This window comes from Lutzomyia longipalpis, chromosome 3, assembly GCF_024334085.1.
Source record: "Lutzomyia longipalpis isolate SR_M1_2022 chromosome 3, ASM2433408v1".
NCBI classification, from domain to species: domain Eukaryota; kingdom Metazoa; phylum Arthropoda; class Insecta; order Diptera; family Psychodidae; genus Lutzomyia; species Lutzomyia longipalpis.
Window position 1 is genome coordinate 18829778 of NC_074709.1, and position 22782 is coordinate 18852559.

At 35.7% G+C, this 22782-nt stretch overlaps 3 protein-coding genes across 7 annotated transcripts in view; 2 read left to right on the plus strand and 1 right to left on the minus strand.

Annotated features, from left to right (window-relative positions):
• The window catches only part of LOC129792368 (probable serine/threonine-protein kinase ndrC), a 37987-nt gene extending 24694 nt beyond the window's left edge, over positions 1–13293 (plus strand). The window contains exons 3-6 of one of the 4 annotated variants that reach the window (XM_055831350.1): positions 9329–11806; positions 11874–12073; positions 12136–12508; positions 12590–13293. In XM_055831350.1, the coding sequence (XP_055687325.1) occupies positions 9329–11806; positions 11874–12073; positions 12136–12508; positions 12590–12900 (3362 nt within the window). In that variant the 3' untranslated portion in view covers positions 12901–13293. The remainder of the gene's footprint in view (positions 1–9328; positions 11807–11873; positions 12074–12135; positions 12509–12589) is intronic. The other 3 variants (XM_055831351.1, XM_055831353.1, XM_055831354.1) reach the window with 3 other exon arrangements.
• LOC129792365 (transient receptor potential cation channel subfamily A member 1) overlaps positions 1–22782 on the minus strand; it is a 1125827-nt gene that overhangs the window by 968358 nt on the left and 134687 nt on the right. The gene's annotated exons all lie outside the window — the stretch shown is intronic.
• Positions 15908–21711, plus strand: LOC129792377 (neurotrophin 1). Of its 2 annotated transcripts, none has more exons than XM_055831378.1 (5): positions 15908–16571; positions 18556–19013; positions 19083–19846; positions 20297–20422; positions 20488–21711. In XM_055831378.1, exons 2-5 carry the CDS (start codon positions 18603–18605, stop codon positions 21593–21595), a joined length of 2409 nt encoding a protein of 802 aa, XP_055687353.1. In that variant the 5' UTR covers positions 15908–16571; positions 18556–18602; the 3' UTR covers positions 21596–21711. The 2 variants fall into 2 exon arrangements, with proteins under 2 accessions (XP_055687353.1, XP_055687354.1); XM_055831379.1 differs by having other exon boundaries at positions 15908–16454.

Here is a 22782-nt window from a genome sequence, read left to right on the forward strand (position 1 = left end):
TCCCGGTCTTCATATTTCTTTTAAATCGCTAAAGCCTTCAGGAGTTTATCACGGGAGTTTTTCACTCTTAGAGAATTCACGCCCTGGTGTTAAAATCTTAAATTGACCTTAATAAATTTATTAAATGAAAATATACCTAATAAAAAACGAAACTTAATAAATTTATTTAATGAAAATAAAACATTTATCTACATTTATATAGAGGGGTGCATAAGTTAATGCATGATTTAAGGCTGCTTTACATGCAAAATCATGCATTAACTTATGCGCCACCTAGTATAAAGAATTCTTTATAAAGATTCGGTTCATCTAAATTAATATTCGCTTTATTATATTTTTTATGTTGACACTTGACAAAAATCATGTGCTCATTAGGTATTTTGTAGTAAAGATTAGGTAAAAATTAGGTTTAAGTTAATTAAAATATTTCGTGGATATTTAAGTGCTAATCAGTAATTTATTTTGTACGCTTTGGACATCTTTTTGTGTTCTAATTCGACAAAGCCATTGACTTTCTATGCTATTTTGCATTTTAAGTATTTATTTTTCAGATATTCTGATAAAAGAATGAAAATGAATAAACTCTTTTCAGAAAACTTTGAATTAATTAATAAAAAATTCCACTACAAGTTACTGATTTGGATGAATTTTAAATTATATTCTGGAGCAAATTTAAAGAATCCATAGAATTAGTTCAATTAGTTGAATTAAAAAAAATACTCCTTTAATACAAAATTTATTCAAAATAAAAACTGATTAAAACCCTTTTGATATTTCATGCAAATTTCGACAATACCGCCCCAGAGATTGAACTTCAACAATTTAATTCTATTAAACACAACATTAGTAAAATTTAAACCATACAAAATGCTATTGAATTGCTTTAAAATAGCGAATAAATGGAGACACTGGAGCCCTCCAGCCATTCCCAGCATGATTCAACAAAATGCGCCGTCCAAAAAGCGAAGGTCTCATCATGTTTGTCCATTTGATTGGATTCTTTCTGTACCGGTGCTCTCAGTCTATGGAATATTCTGTAAAGTGTATCGAAAGATTTTCCATGAGAAGTTTTTTTTTCATTGAAACATTAATTACCAAATTGGTATGTTAATTGCCATCTCACATGAAGCATATATTACTGCGCTATAATTCAGCTGTGAATGCTATAATTTCTTCTAATAAAGTATATATAGTCTCCTGATGACAATCCACCTTGAGACGCGCAGGTGGGAGTTGAAATACTTTTCCTACATCTCTTTACTATTAGTACACAATAATAGCCTGCGGCGGAGGTCTTAAACTAAAGGCAAATGAGAGTGAAATGTGGTGTATTGGAGTGGGGGGAAACTGTCGAGTGTGTGAGAAAAATTAGAATGAATAGTCAATTGAAGTGAATTGGTAATTAATCAACCTTTTCGCGAGACAATTAGTTGATTTTCTTTTGTTGAAGAATTTATCAATCTTCGCAGACAGAGCGGGTGTTTTCATAAATAATCGACTACCTGCTGACCTCATGAGAATTTCTTGAATTTTTAAATGTTTTTATCTCTCTTATTTTGTTCTTTGCACAAAAGCTTTTGCGTTTAAAAAAATATCTCTCGAGAGCTTGTAAATATTTTTTTTTCATATGACATCTTCTCTTTCAATCTGTTGTCTCTCCTCAATGACTGTCCAAAAGTCCTTGATCACAGATCACCGGCCATTGATGGCATGGTTGCTTCGTCTCACCTGGGTCTCACCCAGTATGTTTTGTCGCGTGAATTTTTTCGGTGAAACATCGCGTAGATATATATTTTTTAGGTGTGTTATATAGTTGCTTCCTCAATTTTATTGTCCGCGCGCGATTCAGCGACAAAAACACGCAGAGGTGGTGTAAAAAGGTAAACAAGAAGAATCAATAAAATAAAAATTCCACGCAACAAATCCCCATATTTTTCGTATTGGATTTATTACAACACCGCAACATCTATTTCTTGTGCACGGTGCATTAGTTGTTGATTCCAACTTTCACTCCCAATGTGAGTAATTGGATAGAGACTTTTTGCATTAATCGATTTAAGATGCATGTTAAAGTGGGAAAAAGACTCAAATTTATTGGTTTGGTGCAGACTTTTGATCCCATTCTCATGACAAACTGCCATGGCTGCGAATATTATGAGCACAGTCCGCACAATCTTAAGATTTATTGATACACATCCATTTGCGGTTTACCATTTATTTGCACGCGCAAAGACATTCACATCTTTACTTGTTTGCCTTTTGATGGAATATTTTCTTATTTGATGGAATGGAATACCAACTAATCAGAGGAATTTTTACAAGGGGTATTTATCTGGCGAATATTTAGGCTTTCTAAGCAACTCATCCGAATATTACCGAATATCTAAATATTTGACTTTACATGAATATCTTTTGCTGAAAACTATTAATCCAAAACCGAAAAAAAAATCAAAAAACGTATTTAAGAATTCTTAGTTTGAATTGAGTCTTTTTTGGGGTGAATTTACTACTTTTTAGCATAAATTTACTACTTTTCGATTAAAATTTAGTCCTTTTCTTGGGCTTTAATGATGATTTTTATTTAAGTTTTGTTCCTCAGTCTCTGGAGTTCTGGGACTGAAAACCAAATATTTATCGTTTTGAATTTATTCTTTTTTTGTGGTGAATTTAATACTTTTTTGTCTTCAATTTAAAACTCACTGGCTTGAATTTATTTAGGTTTGATTTAAATGTTTTTATGCTTGAATTAATAATCATTCTTAGGCTTTTAATTATATTTGAATTTACTTGGCGAATCATTCGAATATTTCCGAAAATCCGATTAATTTCGTCCAGATAAACCCCCCTTGAATTTTCACAAAAATCAGTTTAGTTTATTTGTGGCAATTTATTCATCAAAAAATGTTTTACATTGAGGTAAGAAAGAGTGATCTTGAGGTCACCTATAGCGTACAAAATAAAAAATAAATCTATATAATAAAGAAAGGTCTCTCTAAAATATGGTGTCTGTTCAGCTATGCATTTCTACACCGTTGGTCCGATCGTGATGAAATTTGGTACAGAGACTCCTGATACCAGGCGGTTTTTACCAACGACATTCATTTTCCCCCCAGAGCCCCCCTTCACATAGCCCCCATATAAAAATCACGCTTTTTTGACTACTTTTTGAATCTGGCGCCATAAATGTTGTATGAAATTCACTTTTTCCCTTTGAAATATCTGTTGGAGGTTTTTGTGTGGCCCATCTATATAATAAAGAAAGGTCTCTCTAAAATATGGTGTCTGTTCAGCTATGCATTTCTACACCGTTGGTCCGATCGTGATGAAATTTGGTACAGATACCAGACGGTTTTTACCAACGAATAAATCTTCTATTAATTATATTTCAATTCATCACAATTCCTTTCTCCCTCTAAAATTTGCGCGAAGCGCAAGAATTCCCCGCGAAGCGGGGCGAGGTAAATTGGAGCGAAGCGACAATTTACCTCGTCCCAAATAAAAAAGGAAAAGTACTTGATTTTAAGTGTCACATGGCATTCCATGTCAACGCTTGAATATATCTTCCGTATTTCTAAATTTTATTGATTCTCGAGTTAAATGTTGGAGGAAGAAAGAAGAGATAATACCGGAAATACCAAAAAGAGTATTTCTCCAAAAAAATTCATCAAGGATTTATTCTTTACCGGATGATCCGAAGATAAATAAATAAAAATGAAAATGGAATCTTTGACCTAGACAATACTTGCGCGATTACCAAATTTCCCCTTAATAAAAAAATCTCATATCAGTATCTCACAATGATGTGGAAAATAATAAGTTTCCCTCCACCAATTTTTTTTAATCACCACGTTGATTATTCATATTTTGCGCGGATGTAATTAATCTTATCGTGCAAAGTATGACATTGTTCCTACGCTGTGTACAATTCTCTTTATTTTATTGAATGATCCAACGACACGCCAGTATTTTCCCTAGCTGAGAGACGTGGGAAAATCTAATGGGTACAGTTTCTGTTTAAAATGTTATATAGGAACGCACGGGGTTCGATTGGCAAACACGGAAGTCTCGGCAATCGTGTGCAAAGTGATCTGTTCATCCACGGCGTAATTTTTTTCTGGGTGCAACAAAACTCTCTCTCTGCCTCATTGTATAAATGAATTGAAAATCCCACCAGCTATTTCTCATCGATCGTGTGCATTCTGGCAAGTTGTGGAGTCATTCAATGGATTCCTATAAAGTACATAATACCTTCCTGGTGGGTAGTCTCCTCAATCAATGGGTCACCTTATATAATGACCCCCCTCCCGACCCCTTGCAGCATAAATTCTTGACAAAATGTGCACAGAGCTCTGTGGACAGAGATGCTCCCATATCGTGTTATTTTGAAAATTTAACCTTTTGTGACCAATTCCGGATATACGCTCCGTTAGGAACTATATTTTGATCGGAAATTCAGCCAAAATATATCAACAAAAAATAAATAAATAAAGCAAAATATTTCCACAATTGGATGTTGTCTGTTTTCATATTTTGCAGCACCAATTCATATTTATTTCCTTTGGTCTGCGGAAAAAAAATAACAAAACCATTGACTCACAAAGTCACTCACAAGAGTGTTTACTTATCATGAAAAGTGGTTTAATGGGACATACACACACATTATAAAATCACAGCTAAAAGCTATATATGCTGAATAACTAAAAAGACGCGGGCGGGGGCGTTTAACTAGCTGTGAGAATTTCAAACGGTAGTAGTTGGAAATGGTCAATAAAATTTCTTCTAAATTAGCGGCTGTTAGTTGAAGATAATACCTTCTTTTTATTAATTAAGGACATGGGTTTTGTTTAGATTTTATGATCGAATGGAAGATTATGCTTGGAATCAGGTCAAGGATTTATATATTGAACTGTTAACTTGAAGAAAAAATCTGTTTTAATGTTAATTGAAAAATTAAAATAAAATCTTCCTATTTTATACTCTAACCCTTTCAGGTCCGCCGCGATCAACCTAGCGAGTTCATTGAACTAAAAATAATTTTTATGTGTTCATTTGACTTAAAATTGGACATTTTTAGCAAAAAATTCTAACTAAAAAATTTTCAGTTTTTCGTCCTTTCTGATCCTATGAGTCCTTGGGGATGTCCTTTTGTGGTCATAAAATAATCATGGATTGTAAAGACATAGTTTTGTACTAATTTGGACTCAATATACATAAATAACCTTTACAAAATGAAACATTTTCAAACTCGAGCCTTTGGGTCAGCGTATGACCCAATGAACCTTAAAGGGTTAATGAAAAATCTGTTTAAATTCGATTTATATTTTCACGTATGAAGTGAAATAATAAGCAATTTTTATAATTAATTTACATAAAAATGTAAATAAAACACCCAACTTTATTACTGGTAAGCCCCTTTTGCTCCAAAGAAATTGATTCAATGGTAAATCTTAATTTCTGCCAGCATGAATTGCGTCGTCAAAGAACAGCCATGGAGGAATGCTGCAAACAAGCACCGTGCGCAGCAAGGTAAAAATCTAACCAATGCGGCAAAATAAGATTTTCTTGTTCCAAATTTTATTGAGAAAAAAAACCTTTTTCCTAGAAGATGTCGTAGCCTCGATTCTTTTTATGAGTTATTAGTGAATCAGAAAATCAATAGAAGATTCCTTTGGTGTAATTAAATAATCCAGTTATGCTTACATTTCACGTATATCAGGTGTGTCCATTAAAGTTTTTTTTCTTCTTTCAAAGTATATTTGTGGATGAAGAAACATCGTTTTGGTTTTATGGGGAATTTTGCAATGCGATGTGTTGTATGCGACACAAATATGTGATATTCCCCTCGCGAAGAATGTGATCGATAAAACTTACATACATAGTCCCAAATTAAATGAGAACACAGAGTTTTTTTTTTAATTTCTGAAGCAATATTTAGGAGGGATTTCGCAAAGAAACGCCTCACATTAAATTTTTCTATCAAATTTACGCCTTACCTGGGTGAATTTCACTGAAAGTTCATGCCTGTAATGTGGAAAATGTAGTGAATCTGTGCGATAATTTTTTTTTTATTTTCATTTTTATATAATAAAATCTAATATATAATGCGGAGCTTTTTAAATTCCTCCAAAGAATTCCCCTGAGAAAATTTTATTTATTTTTAGATCATAAAAAACACATAAAAAATTGAATAAATTTTTTTGTGTAAAAATATTCGCGTAAAATTAGAATTGAATCACATCGCATTTTTTCTCTTTCAAAAGTGATATGATTCATTAACATTCTCTGAGTTTATTGTGTGTATGTGTATCAGGTGGAGGGAAGTATATTAATTGTTTTTTATTGAAAGACAATTGATACGAGCGATTAATTAAGTATATATAGATATCTGATGAAGTATGTAAATGATCCGCTCAGACAATAATTGTCAAGAGTGACAAGCAGGTGGAATAATTAAAGATAAAAAACTTATCCTGTTGGAGGAAAAATAATGAAAATTATTTTAGAGTTAGTAATTGATAAAAACAAACAACTTAGTCACGTTGATGCTTATTGTGCTTATTGGAGATTATTTTAAGAGTTTCTTTATAGCATGACTGACTCCATACATCATGAATAAGACCCTTTGAAAAAATTAAATTAAATTAAATTAAAAGAATTTTTCATTGAAAATTCTTTGATTTTTCATGAAATATATCACGAGCAAAATCGAATAAATATACCTACATAAAAAAAACGTAAAAGAAAGTTTAACCCTTAGAGGATCGTAAGGATTTTAGAGGAAATTACTTAAAAATACTTTTTATGGGTTTTTTAAACTTAAATAGGATATTTTTGGTAAAAAATCCCAACTTGGAAGTTTTAAGTTTATCGTTTTTACTGATCTTCTGAGTCTTTGGGATGTTCTTGTGATATCAAATGTTGAAGGACTATAAATATAATAGTCATTCATTGATTCTGGCTAAATAAATGAGAATTTATATAAACAAACTATGAAAGGAAACGTCCCATCGGTCAATTAACAGTTAAAAACGCCTAGAAAGTCATTTTGCTTAAAAATTCTAAAATCGAATACATAAAAGTTAAAGAAAGCTGTGTCATAAACAGTTTAAAAAAAACCGCAAAAATCCTTAATGTGCGATTTTTGCCATTTTTTATATATTTTGAATTTCTATCCTTTTTTTATTTATCGCTTGTAATTTATATTGAATATTAATTATTTGAAATGTTTATCAATATTATGCTCACATTTTTCGCACTTTGAATGAATTTTTCACACTTTTACCTAAACTTTCACCGCAATTAGTGTAATTTTTTGAGTTCCTAATCCTTGGAGGATCGAGATTTTTAACCTTAAAACTTTTGACCTTAGTTTTCTCTGAAAAAGAAAATGTTTTTCCAAAGTAATTTCAAGTAATTGAACTTCTCTACACAAAGATGTAGAATTTATCACGAAATGTAAAGTAGATTTTAATTCTGTGGCGATTGAAAAAAAAAATCGAATTGACCACTGTGCCCAACAAAATCCTCCAAGGGTTAATCGTTTTTCTATTCTAAGTATTTGGCCTATATTTATCATCTATACTGATTCATAACAAATCTCGCAAGAAAAGTGATACATAACGAATTTTCTTTTAGTGAAAATAACGCGCCAAACAATATGAATTTTAAATAAGTAAATTCTATTTTAAAATTCAATATTTCAAATGCTTCATGACCTCAATTCCCCAATGAATCATTTGCAATTTTCTTCGATCGTGAATGAGGACAAGGGAGATCAATTCCCCAAAGAACTATTTTAAATTGCATTTACTATGCGGAGATTTCCTCCCCCCTGCATTGGCCACGTCACAATTTTCATTGAGCAAACACTGATGCCATTCAGATGTCTTCATTGAGAGCACTATCAGAGAGTCTCTCGCGTATTATATAAAATCGTGCAGTGAGGCGAAAAAAAAGAGTAGGTATTAAGCAGAGTGTCTGACTGTCTAATGGGAATATTATCTCGCGCATTACGAAATATCCCCAGATGTGTGTACACAGCAAAAAAAAAAGCATACACCGGCATCGGATTTTACACCATAGCCATTAGAAAATAATGGAAATTATCATCAATTTATATTGCACTTTTGTACACACACCGGCGAGTATCCGCTGCAGAACACAATGGATATTGAGTCATTGTGTTGTTAATTATTAGGAGGAGGAAATTGTGTTTTGTTGATTCTTTTTTCGCTTCGGCTCAATCGACAAATTGTGTATTGAATGAATTATATAGTCTTCCATACAAAATGCTTCAAAAAGCTTTTGCAGAACTCTTCCATTGCCCTCAGCAAATGGAGCGTCATTGGCGGCAAATTCAATTTTTTCATATTGCTTTTAACAGTCTGTTTGATACATGTGTGTGGTTGCAATAAAAAGATGAAATAAAGCATAAAGTCTGACCCCGTCCTCGGAAAATCTATGTGCAAAAATTCACATTTAATGCCTTTGGGTTGTTTGTCGAAATTTTTGATGCTCCAGTAGAAGAAATGTAATAAATTTTGGGTATAAGAAAAACAAAAGTAAACAAGAGCAGTGACATTGACGGTGTGGCATCAACCACAAAAACGTGCGGTTAAATAAATTTTCGTCAATTTATTTAACATCACACACACAACACATAAAATGCAATTCCCATTGCAAAAGACCATCTGAACAATCAGACATTTCTAACGTCTACCCAATGTGAGAACTTTCATTGTTTTAAGAGTCATTTTGCCCACCAAACAACTAAATGATGTAAAACTGATTTGGGTCACTACACACCACATTATTTTCCTCTGCTGCATTTTGTTAACTCAGCTTTTTCATTTTAATGCGGAAAGGTGAGGTGCGATGGAAGAAAAAAAATCGCGCACACCAACAGATCAATGTGCGCGCGAAGAAAAAGAGTGGTCATCCACCTTTCGCGAAGTACATGTACATTTTATTTTGTTTTATTTTATTTTAAAAGTCTTATTTGAAACTCATGATGTGTTTTGACGTGGTAATACCGCGGAGTTTAACCCAATTTTTCGTTGAAGTGTAGAAGCACGATGATCGATAAATATCTCCCTCATGTGTGCTCTGCTACTGCCACAGAGTGAGCATCCAATTTGTGCTCGATCCTAATGAACATTCAGTCGAGCTAATGCTGTGCCCCAATCCCACCCACAAGTCACGTTTTTCTCGTACCTAAATAGCGATCATTTTGAAAGTGATCCCCTTGTGGTTTCCTCTATCAATTATGAGCTTGATGAGTTCATCGTTTTTTTTTCTAACAGCCAATATTTTCCCTCTTTTTTTGCAGCAGCAGCAGCACCACGCCGGGTTAGCAGTGTTGATCGCGACAACAAACTCATGACCGTCTTGGCGGCACGACGTAGCGCACTAGCACGCGACAGAGGGCGCCATGTGATTTCCCGCCAAGTTGCTGATCTCCCGCCACGTGATCTCGCGCAACGTGATCTCCCCGTACGCGAATGTGAGAGAAATTGCACGAGAAGTTTCACCGTTCAACCATCCCCTGAGTGCATGCGACGATGTGCATCTCTCAGAGGGGCTACAGTGCACAGAAGGATTGCCGATCGTACGGTTTCATCGCGTGAGGAGGAAAATATCTCAGAATCCAATACGATCGTCAATGGGCGCGATGAGTTGCTGCAAACTGAAGAATCAGCTCATGGGATGACGATCATTCACACAAGTCGGGAACTTGAATCATTCCGCAATGCCACAAAGAAGAGCACGAATAATTCCTTGGATACGAATTCCAAGCAAAGGAATATCACGAGTAAGGATGTAGTTTCACCGACAAAACCCACACGATCGTATGTAGATATAAGGAGTAAGAGACTGGAGGTGGCAAAGCAACGTCAGAAAACATCCACGGATAAATCCGTTGAGGAGGCTGATCTCCTGCCATACCTCTACTTTGGGCAGAAGATCACCGCCACGAAGATCACTGAAACCAAAAATCAGGTGATCACCACAAAGAGATCCCCTTATTTCAGCAATAGCGGAAGTGCTAAGCAATCCTTGGGGAAAACTAAAGATGCCGCCGATGAAGATGAGATTATGGAGGTGTCAGCTCCGAAAGTTTCCACAACAGAAAAGAATAAATTCTGGCAACATGGACGCCTCTACTATCCAACGAGGAATATTGTGGCATTCAGCAGAAGAGGACTGAATATGTCTGGATTTGGGAACGCTAAGGCGTCAACAAGTACATCAACTGATGCTTCAGTACCGCGATTACTGGAAGATGTTCCAGTTGATATTATTCACATTCCCGAGAATAACAGTAGTGCAAAGTTGGTGACACTGCGCAGTACAGATGCTGCACCAACACCTTTTGCTCTGGACAAAAACCCGCCGAATCTCCATGGGATCATTCTTGAAGTCCCACCATCATCCTTACCAGCTTTAGATATTCATTCCATTAATCCTTCATCGTCAAATTTTGATAAGGATGTCAATCTTGTTATATTCACCAACACCAAGAGGACACCTGATAGTGATCCTTCTCCATCTGAGGTGGCTCCTGTGATAAATGGTAGTGACATTTTAACAATTAACCGGGATCTTGCACCGGAGTTTACAACTGAGGCTTCAGACACGAGATCGGAGGCTACGTTAGATGTCAGGCCAGATGCTAGGCCAGAAATTAGGCCAGAAGTTAGACCAGATAGATCAGAAGGATCAAAATTGGGTTCAGAAGACGCAATCACCGTTGTAAGAGTTCCTGAAATACCATCAACAACATCAACAACATCAACAACAACAACAACATCATCCACCACTACAACATCCACAACAACAACTACCCCTGTATCAACTACAACAACCCCAAGTCAACCTTCACTAACAGTTCCCGAGAGTGCAGAGGAGGATACCAATACCAGAGCATACTCAATAGTTCCAGGGATCAAGGCAATCTTCCCCAATATTTCCACAGCAGCTTCCCTTCCGCCCGACAATGATGAAGCAATGCAATTCCCAATTGCCTCGAGCACAAGCAAGAGTGTGAGTAAGACAACCTTCTCGACTTCTGTGAGATCTACAAGTGTTCCAACCCCTGTAACCTCTTCTCCTGCTGTGGAAGATGATACAGAACAACCTGAGATTACAACGGAAACAGTGGAGGAGAATGGGGTGGATACTGATGCACCAAAGATCATTAATATTTCCAACTCAATGTTGCCATCATTCTTCAATATTTCCTCAATTTTTCCCACTTTTCCCATCATGGCAAATAACATTTCAACCACGCGGAAGACATCACTCAATGCCGAAGGAGGTGTCCTACTACGACGCAATGGGGATGTTACAATTGAGATGCACAGGATGAATATGGCGGCGTATGTTCTAGCTGGGTTGGGGATGTTCCCAATTGCCATCATTATAATTTACGTCGTAAGAACGGTGATCTTGAAGCGGGAGGCTAAGCAAGCCAGTGATCTCGAGAGGTACATGAGCGATGGGCAGCCCATAAGTCCTGTGGTCAAAATGGAAGACTCCTCGGGGGAAGAATCCATAATGACTGAGAGGGATTTCAATAGGAATAACCTGAGATTCAAGAGCCTTCTCGGGGAGGGAAATTTCGGGCAAGTCTGGAAAGCAGAGGCTGATGATCTGGCTGGACATTTGGGGACAACGAGAATTGTTGCAGTGAAGACTGAAAGATCTGAAAATGGAAGTGGTGGTTTGAAGATGGAAGCGGATATTATGAGGAAGCTTGGTAGCCATCCGAATGTAGTTACTCTCCTTGGTGCTTGTATAGATCAAGGTTTGTTACAAAGAGAGATTTCTAATATTGGAAGAGAGTAAAGATTTGTTCTTTTAATTCTTTTCAGAACCTCATCTTCTCATCATGGAGTTCGCCATGAGGGGACGATTGCTGTCCTTACTACGTGCTGCAAGGAGTGCTATTCATTCAGTTCCTCAAGCTGCATCCAGTGGAAATAAAACAGCTTCCATACCACTTTCCCCACGAAGATTATCAGGATTTGCTCATGACATAGCTCGAGGAATGGAATACATTGCAAGCAAGAGGGTAAGAATTTATTCTAGAACTATGTAGCTCATCCCTAAACACTTGTCCTTTAATTCCCACAGATTGTCCATCGGGATTTAGCTGCGAGGAATGTCCTTTTGGACCACAATGGCGTATGCAAGATCTGTGATTTTGGCATGTCAATCGATTTGGATAAATCGAAACGCATCCAAACGCTCTATTCACGCAAAACAAATCTCCGGAGATCGCACAGCAGCAACAGATGTGGGGAGTCGAGGTTCCGCTTCCAACCCTTCTCTACTCTTGATACCAAATTTGGGATTTGTCGCAGTGAAAGCCAAACGTGTGGGACAAAGATGCGTCCGGCACTTCCAATAAGGTGGATGGCACCGGAAGCACTGCAGTATCACATCTTCTCAACTGAAACAGACGTTTGGGCCTTTGGGATTGTTGTTTGGGAAATTGCAACATTGGGTAGGATTTGATTCATTCAAGATGAGCTTCATTACTTTAGTTTCCTTTAATTTTATTTAATTTCTTTGATTTTACCTTCAGGATGTACCCCGTATCCAAATCTCTCTGGTCGTGAGGTTGTTCGAAGTGTTCCAGCTGGTATTAGGCCTGAAATTCCACCAGACTGTCGTCCTGAGCTCTATCACCTCATGACGAAGACGTGGCGAAAGGACCCAAGGCAGAGGCCCAGCTTCTCAGAGGCACGCAATGATCTCGCCCACGCACTACGTCAGTGGGAGATTGAGCAGGAAAATTCCTCAGAATATCTCGATGTGAGTGGCTTCAGTGAGGACCTGGAGCATGGGATGGTGTACTTCAATAGGCGAATATCGGAATTTGAATGCGATATATGACTAGAAAATGTTTAAAACCCACTAATTCTGGTGCTAAAGCCAGTTCTAAAGTATTAGACACGTTGCACATTGTGAGAAAAGAAAATCCTGTAAATAGTATTTAACACATTTTACAATATTATTGAAAACAGTTCAGAATTCTTCCTGGACTGATAATTTTTTTTTGCTAAATTAAGAAAAGAAATTTCACACAAAATCTTCTCTTTTAGAAATATCTAGTCTTTGGAGGTAAGGAAGGGAGGGAATTCACCGGAGTGATTTTTTCCCAAGTCTTTAATGGAGATAATTTAATGAATTTTTAATACCTTCAGATTATTTATTAAGTGAAATGAATTTTATTTTATCTCAAACTGTTGACGTTTTATCGAATAAAAAAAAATCTGTGAAAATGTAGGTGTTGATTTTTATTTTATTTTTTTGTATTTACGAGAAATTTGTGGCACAGTTTTGTCGGCAATTTAGAGATGATTTTATGGAGAAAGTATTAATGATATTTGCATAATTATCGCAATGTTGTGTATATAGTTTTGATCAATTCTTCTTTCAAAGGGGGTAATCATCCAGGGAATTTTTTCCGTGAGTTATGTTCTATACGGAAAATAAATTTCTCAAATTTCTAAAAATCATATTTATAGGTTTTGTTAACCATGTTGAAACTTAAAAGATATATTGGAAACTCAGGATGGAATTAGACAAAGTCAGATCATCTAAGTGAGACAAGTCAATAAAAATCTCCCAGAAATACGAAGAATGACGTCACAATCGTGTTTTTTGTTTCTTTTAACCTTTTTAATGCACAAAGTGTTAACCGAGACGATTAAGCATCCAGTAACGAAATCACCAATTTTAGAATCTTTCTCAGATAATTAAATTAATTCTGAAAATTCGTCAAAGCAGCAAGTATAGCAAATAGTATAGAAAAAATTTCTCAATTCCGGGGTGGCTCAAAAGCCAAATTGATCCCGTTTTTCCAGCATAAGATGTTGTACGTCGAACCTTATCTTCTGACAGCTCCTATCTTTTCGTATTTAGTGAGGCTCCAGGTTTACATCTGCTTCCTTGATCAATGCAATAACCATTTGCACTTCAAGTTGGTACTGATTATTACAAATCGTCACTTGCTGCTACCTTTGTCGTATAAAACTTTTTTTTTTTTAAAAAAGAGTTTTGAGACAAATACGACAAAGGTAGCGGCAAGTGACGCAATATTGCCATCTCCAGCAAACTGTCGAAGAAATATCTGTAGCACTTTTTTTGCATTTTTGGATCATGTAAACGCAAATATTGATGGAAATTACTTTGAAAGAAGTACTCAATTAATTGTAAGATTCCTCCGGTTCGATGAACGCCAATCGACACAATCTCCTTAGATGGAAACACTGGGAGAATTTCCGTTCACTTAACTTTATTTTAACTAAATTTAACTCTTTGACAAAGTTTTTCACTTTTCACTTTTTCTCAAAAATAATATCTTCACAGAAGGAAAAGAATGGCGGGGAATCAGCAACACCTGTAACCGGGAAACGCAAGAAGACTGCTGCTAAAACCCCTTCGAAGAGAAACAGAGCTAAGGCAATCTCCATCGTATAGGGATGCCTTAAATGCAACGCATAGAATCTACATCACTAATGTTACTCAAGATATATTCAATTATTATGAAAAATTGCTAATGAAAAATGAGGAATTGTTGAATTGTAGCGCAGTCAATAAACGAAAAACTTAATTTTTGCTAATTTTGCTGATTAGCAAAAATTAGGTTTTTCATTTATTGACTGCGCTCCAATTCAACAATTCTTCACACTCTACACAGTCGTTAAAAATTCTCTAATCATAAAAAGTCTATTTAAGAATTTTTTTTATTTTTTTTTCTCTTCAAAATTGTTTCCTAGAACGAGCAATTTTCCCATACAAAAAAGACTAAAATTTAATTTGAATAATTTTTAAAAATTTAGACAATATTTTAGAAATCATTTTTATATTATTTAGTTAGAGTGATTTTGACCTGAAAAATCTGAATTGAAAATAATTTTAAACTAATAAAAAAGATTGTGTACAAAATTATTCTAGATGACATACCCCTTTGCTAGTAAAATTTAATTTGAAAAATTTGATGCAAATATAACTGTTCAACTTGTATAAATTATGTAGGTTTTTACTACATAAATTCAAAATAAACGTGGGAGATGAAATTTCGAGAAAAATCCCATTTAAAGGAACGATAATTTGGCGCTTTGGAAAGAGTTAGCTGTATAGAGTAATTAGAAATCAATGCATGAAAGGCCCCACATATAAATTGCTAAATGAAACTTTTGCAGAGAAGAAATTAATCCGGAATTAGCCCAGAATGAAGTTGAAAACACAATTTTTCCCACTTAAAGTGTATCCATTTGTGAGAAATTAACTTGTGAGAAGAAAATCGATTGGTGCAGAAAACTCTCCTTTTTGTGCAATACTGCGCGCACGATGGTCAATTGGAACTTTCTTGTGCACCCTGGAACGAGTTCATCAGTCAAAACTTGTCCCATGTGGTGCAGAAAAAACGGAGAAAAAAATCAATCTTACAAGCAAGGTGCATTAAACCGATATGCAAACTTTCATTTGTGCAGCAAGTTGCTTCAACATCTTCGTCTTCCATACCGCATTCCACGGGGTTTTTCTTTTTATTTTTGCTTCATCTCCTCCGTGGTTCTGCGCCCAGCCACGCATCGTCTTAAGGTGTACACACTTAAGGTAGGAAGCGAGTTTTCTCGTCCACATATAAATGCTACTACTTATATGTTGGAAGCCGTTGCTTTGTGAATATATAATTACGAAGTCGCGTACGATGGTGGTGTGGAGTTGGTGTTGATTTCTCGTTTATAATTTTCTTGAAGAAAGTGTATGTGGATTGGGTGGGTTTTTTTCTGTAGCAGTGTAATAAATCGTAAAAGAAGTAACACATACAAGAGCTCTGAAAGTCCGTCTCTAGGTCACGGGCGCTTGCCGCGTCTTCAATTCCTCACCAAGTGTTCAGTTTTAATCCGAACTCTGCGCGATTCGTTTCATCTTCTCTCCCAAGCATCACGCATTGGCTCTTTTTTTCCTTTAACACCATCTCTCAAGAACACCATTTAAGTGCTTAGAAGGTGCTTACAGGGAACAAGAAAACTTCTCTGAGGGATCAGTGAAAGGACCATCTGTTTCCATTTAGTGCGTGATCTTGGGGAAGCCCTTCGGAGTGAAATTTTGAAATGAAAAAGAAGTTGAGAAACTAAAAGTGGTGAAAAGTAGACTCAGTCAGCCAGCCAGTGTGGCCCACTGAAATGGCATTTGACCTCTTGGATTATTGAGGAGTACCAGTTATTTTTTGTGTTGTTGTGTGAACACCTTCCGTGGTGCTTTCATCAGTGATTATGTCATTGACATCAATTTCATTCTCCCATTGAGCGATCCAATGGACGAAAAGTCCATAAACCATTGCCCAATGAGTTACTAAGTGCTGCATTTAACTCTCCCAAAGACACATCATTTTCTCGTGCGATTTTCTCAGTGTGGACACGGGGCATCTTTCGCGGGTAAATTACACGAAAATAAAAAAAAACTAACAGCAGTTTCCAATTAATTTCTTCACATAAGTGGTATACATACATAGAATGCTCCTCAATCAACAAGTTTAATTGCACATAGCAAGAGTAAGTTGTGATATAGTTACAACGTTTTTTTCCTCTCTTATCTTCGTGCATCAAAAGATGCGTGATATTGATATTTAAGAGTTTATTCAACCTAAACATGAGGAAAGTAATTTTTCATGCATCTCTCGCGATCTCGCGATCTCACGTCGGATGTGCGGTGATAGTGAATTGTCACGGAAGCATCTTGACGGTCTTTTTACAGTTTATTTTTTCTTCTTGCAAGAAATTTACCGTAAAGTGGTTCTTTTTACGAAAATTTTCTCATTAAAATTCAACAAGACAAAAGTTGTGTTCCAGTGAAGTTTTTTTTTCGGGAAAGATCTTTAAATTAGAGTTTTATGTTGAAAAATTAATTTTAGACAATTTATGTGGAATTCAAGCAGTCAGCATCCATGAATAAAATGATGAGGAGATTGTGGTAGTTAATTTTATTTAATTGTGCAATCAATAAAAGATATTTTTGAGATTACATGTTTTATAATAATTGGGAAATTAGAGCGCGAAATAATATTGAAATATTCTGCAGAGTTATTAAAATTCTATCAAAGTGTAATAAAATATATACAGGAACATGAGATGGTTCAATGATTTTTTGGAAGTTTGGAAGCTTTTCTGATCTATTTTTGAGTATTTTGAATAATTTTAAAACCTAAGGTTGAAAAAAAATCAATTTTCAAATTTTGCCAATTAGTTTCGATTAATGTTATTTTGAAATATTGGGCCTAATTCAGCGACCAAGAAACCCTTGAAATCTTTGAATTTTGTACTGAAATTTCAAGATTTCAAGCGAATTTCAGGGGTTTCTTGGTCGCTGAATAAGGCCCATTATTTAAAAATTCATTTCAAAAATTAAGATCAACGATCTTTACAACTCGTTTAATTGGCGAAATGGGCCGAATAGTGTTCTAAGAAATTTTAAAATAAGGGGGTTGATTCTGTTAAAAATCATTTACATTCAAAAATTTAAAGATTTTTGAAGGAATTTAGGAAAAAAGTAAGATTTTTTGATATTTTTTAAATTTGTTTTTTATTCAGTCATCATCGAGGTAGAATAGGTATATTCCTTGTATTCTTTAAACATGAAGAACTGCAAGGAATCCATTGGTCATAGTTTTCAGGATTTTATTTTGTTTCAAAGGAGAATCTTTCTTATTTTAATCAGTAGGTATAAAATAAAATTGTTGGAAGATGGTTGATAAAATTTAAAAAGGATTTTTTCCTCTTCCCTGTTATTTTTGAGTTAAACTTAAACTATTTATTTGTTAATTTAGTAAGAATTGTATTTAAGTCATTTTAATTCATCAATATATACATAAATTGAAAATAATAACATTTTTAGTAATTTTTTCCAGTGAAATTTACAAATTAATTGGAAAACTTATTTGGAAGTAGCCTTTTTTGTAGCCTTTAAATTTATTCAAAAATGTTTTTTTTTGTTTCAAAAATTTAATTCGAAAATTAGAGAACTTTCTCTGATGTACTTAAGAAATTAATTACCACATTAAGATGATCTTTTCATTTAAAGGGCTATAACAGATACTTGTAGTCGGCAAATGGATAATTTCCATTGTGTTTTAAAGATTTTGAAAAAGTAACATATACAGATAAATATGTAGTTAATCTTAGAATAAAAATTAAAAGAATTTATTTGTTTATCCCAGAAAAAAACATAAAAAAAGGAATCATAACAATATATTCATGGCATGACGACGACGTCACTGTGTATATTTTTTAAGGAATTCCTTGCATATTTTTCTCGAAGGATCTTGATCTCTCTTTGATGATTATTTTTGTGATTTTTTACAAAATTATACACGTATATTATTTTTTATTAAATTACGAATTTTATTAAATATTTCCACCTTGGATGATCCCCATTTGCGATCTCTGCATCTTCTGCGATCTTCACTATAATTTTGACACGTTGTATGCTTATTACGCGCATAGATAATGTTAATGTTTTCCCTCTTTAATGCAATTACAGATACTAAAAAATAAGTAGGATAGACGCATCGAAAGTTTTGCTGTAAAATGAGTTGCAAAGCAAAATTATTTGTGATCTTTTCACTGTTGACACTGCTAAGTGTGACGGTGATCGCTGAAGATGATGATTTGATGGATTTTGAATTTGAAACACAAACTCCCACCAATGACTACGAATACGTGGACGAGGGAGTTGAGAATACATACCGAAATACACTGATGGACGACTTGGATGATGTGAAAACGGAGTCAGAGCAAATGGCTGTGAATTTTCGCACGAAAGAGCAGAAAGTGAGAGTGGCTCTGACAAAGGCGTGGGCTAATATGAAATTGCGCCAAAAATTTGCTGAAATCCTCCCAATTTTGCGGATGCTGTCGCATCAGCAACGAACGGCATTTGCTGCTCTAGTTTCAGCACAAGTTAGCGCCAAGCCGGGGATGGAATTGAATCTCAATCAGGTGAGTCGAGAATTCATGTTTTCTTTGTGCTTACCTGCTCAGTAAATCAATTTTCTCTTTGCCCGAAAGGTGAAAAGCATGTTCGGTGACCGGAAAGATTTGATATTGCCGTTGATTCTTGATATGGCAAATCTCATACGTTTCGCCACAACAACCGCACAGTACAATACCTATGACACTTTCTTCGAGAATGAACCCATTCCGCATGCGCAACTTCTTCGCCGGAGCCTCACTCAATCAACTATGGAGGAAAGTGATGCGCAAAATGAGGCCATTGAAACAATTCTCAATACCACAGACCCATTGCCGAATCCTATGCTGAACATTAGAGACGATCGATTGTCCGTTGAGGATGATGATGGTGTGATTGTGGCAACTGATGGGCAAAGGAGTCCAAGACAGAGTGAATCTAGGGCTTTTCTTGTTAACCGAGAACAGCCACACTATGAAAAGTTAATTCAACTCATTCCGAATTTTGATCAGAAACTCGATTTGGATGAACAACGATCGACTCCTGAAACCACAGATCCTCTGGTTGAAGATCCTCAACCTCTGCCCATCACTCTGACAAGGGCAAGTCCTACTGAAAAGAATCTAACGCTCGAAGAAATTGAGCAGTTGGCTTTTGAATCTCTAAATGGAACTGACACAACTGATTTACCATCAACGCAATCTGATGAAAATCTCCCAACTCCTGAAAAGCTAATTGGCAGGAATAGGTATCGAAAGAAGCCTCCACCACCGTTTTTATTCAGGAAACCTCCACACATTATTTCGCGGGGATGTGAGAAGTTTACTGGAAATATATGCTTGAAAGTCGATGACTATCCTATGTAAGTGTTTAAAATTAAATTACACTTTATTACGGAGAAAGCACGTTTGCATCTGTACACCCTGCCTTCTAAATCCGATCTGTCTTTTTTCCCGCCAAATCATTCCTTTTTCCCCACATTCTCTATTTTCACCACTCGAATTCACCACTTCGAGTGCGCGCCAAATTCAAATACTGTTTTATTTCTTAAGTTTTCTGAACAATATTTATGCTGATTTGTGTTACGTTCAAAGAAACTTTGCATTGAAGCCTAGCCTTGAGATAGAATTTTAATTTAAATCAATATTTAACTTTATTTAAAATAATAAAAAGTAGGATTTGTGAAAAGAAAAGGTTTTTGATTAGTTAAGAATTCAGGAAAAGCTTTTTCATTACCTAATTTACTAAAAGAAATCTTTAAGAAACGCTAAATTTTTCTTTATTATAATCTGCTTAATTAATTCTGTAATAGGGATCAAATTATGGGAAGTATCAGAAGGCATTCCTATGCTATGAATGCTCTCCTTGCTGAGTACAGCGATAAAGCCGAAGAGGGAGATGAGAGCCTATCAGATGATCTGCTTTACGAAAGTAAAAGGTAACAAAAGACTCATCTAAATTGTTTTAAAAAATATATTTAATTGCCTCTCAAATTTGTTCTAGGAGAGAAGACGTTAATGCTGATCAACCTGGAGCTATGTGCAACAGCGTTATTCGCTATGCTAGACCACAGAAAGCTCGATCTGCAACTGGAGAATGGAAGTACATTGTGAATACGGGCAAACATACGCAGACGCTGAGATTGGAGAAGTGCAGCAATCCACAGGAGAGCTGCACATACCTCACGGAGAACTTCCGTTCTAGATGTATTCAAGTCTTCAACTACCATCGACTTCTTAGTTGGGACAATACACGTGGTCTTCATGTGGACATCTTCAAGGTTCCCACTTGCTGTTCGTGTCGAATTGATGGCTACAGGGATGCCTACCCACCGCTAACTACTGCCCCCAATCAGTATTCTTCGTACAAAGATACAACAACAAATCTCTTTGGTTCGAATTCACGAACAAAACCATATACAACCATCAATGAGAACCTCAATGACTACGAGGATGATGAGGATTTTGAAGATGACGAAGATGATGAAGATGATGACATCGCGTATCAGTTCGGAGATGGTTTCCAGCGAATTCGAAAGCCGCCAAAGAGCAGCATCCTATCCAGTTCTAGTAATTCTAAGCTTCGCGTTGATCACATAAAGGTTCCGGGGAGTCCTCCGTTGACGCTTCAGGTTAATACACCCCCTGAGCCCTATCTTAGTCCTCCACTCAATGAATTCGGCGAATTGGTTTCATTCAAACGAGGTCCATTTACGGGAAAGCGTCGCAAGAGACCCCTAAGTCGCATTGACACCCACGATCAGCATCTATCGGGGAGTGTGACACAATACTTGGAAGTCACTGTGCCACCAACAATTCCCACCATAATCACAGAGCGCCCCAAAAGGCGAACCACATCTGCCACAACAACGAGATCAAGTCAGGATACCAAGATCACCCCACGGCTCCCCAATGCGGGCTTTGAAACACAAACCGGAAGTAGTCGTGTTAACTACAACTATCACCCAATAATTGAATTCTTCGAGAATGGGTCTGTGAAGGGAGGTGTGGAAGTGCCACAGGCCACAGCATCCGGAAAAGAATCGCGAATTGGTGCAAGTAGTGTCGGCAGCGATTGGCAACCGATGATCAATGGCAAAAAGCGGCTGTGAATGCCGCAAAATTAGTTTTTTCTTTCGCTCCTAAGTTTGTAATTTATTTTTCGTATTTATTCTTTTGGTGAAAAATGCATGTGTGGAAGCCAATAAAAAAAGAAATGTGTATAGAAGAGTATGATGTAAGTTCTTCATGAGTGATCCTTCTAGCAAAAAAAGCAAACAGATCGTGTAAAATTGATCATTGGGTGATGGGAGATTTTGCACGCATGGATGATGTTTTGAGATTTGAGGGGTATAGCAGTTCATTGATTGTGATACATCGATGTACGTGTTGTGAGAACTTTATTTTTCAGCCAACAAAAACGTGAGTACGAGCAAATTTAGATTTTGTAATTTTAATCATTCAAAATGGCAGCCTTTCACCATTTTGAAATATATTTAGCTTCTTTCTGCAGCTTAGAAGTTTGAAAGATTAGTGGGTTATAAAGTTCAGGGAGAACGATAAAATAAATTTCAAAATCTGATTAATCGTTTTAGAGTATGGCCGATAAGGTCCTTACCCTTAAAACCTTTACGTATATGTATTTAGCAGTTTCCGATTTTGGTCTAATTGAGCTCAAATTAAAGATTTCGTGAAATTTAATTATTTAATGTTAAAAATATCCTAAAAATTGAAAACTAAATGTTTTTTTACGATTTGAATTCAAAACACGTTATATTTTAATTAAACGAAATTTTTACACTTCATTAAATATTAAAATTCTCTGTCCCATTTCTTTAAATTACAAAGTATTTATTCAAAACTCAACTACCAATGAATATAAATAATTATTTGCAGCTACACAGCATAGAATAATATTACGAAATCACACCGATTTAATCACACACAAAATTTAGAGTTTTTAAGAATATTTTTAATTTTAATAGTATATTGAGTTGTCTCATATTATTCACGATTCTAACTCATAAAAAACTGCTCCTCTTCTTAACATAAAATTGTCTCTTCTTCGTGACAATTCTATATGATTTAGTTCCACAGAATCTCTGCTGCTGGCTTCCGTGTTACCTCAGCGTATGATTGGACTTTTAGAAAATCCTTCTTATCTCTAGTGTTTTGAAAAACCATATCTAAGCGATAGGCGCCCGTTGGCATACCAGTGTATAAATTCTCTTGTGAAACGCTGCTTCCCCTAAATCTTTTCCCTATCGTTTTCGTGGGGGTTTGTGGTTGTGTGTGTGGC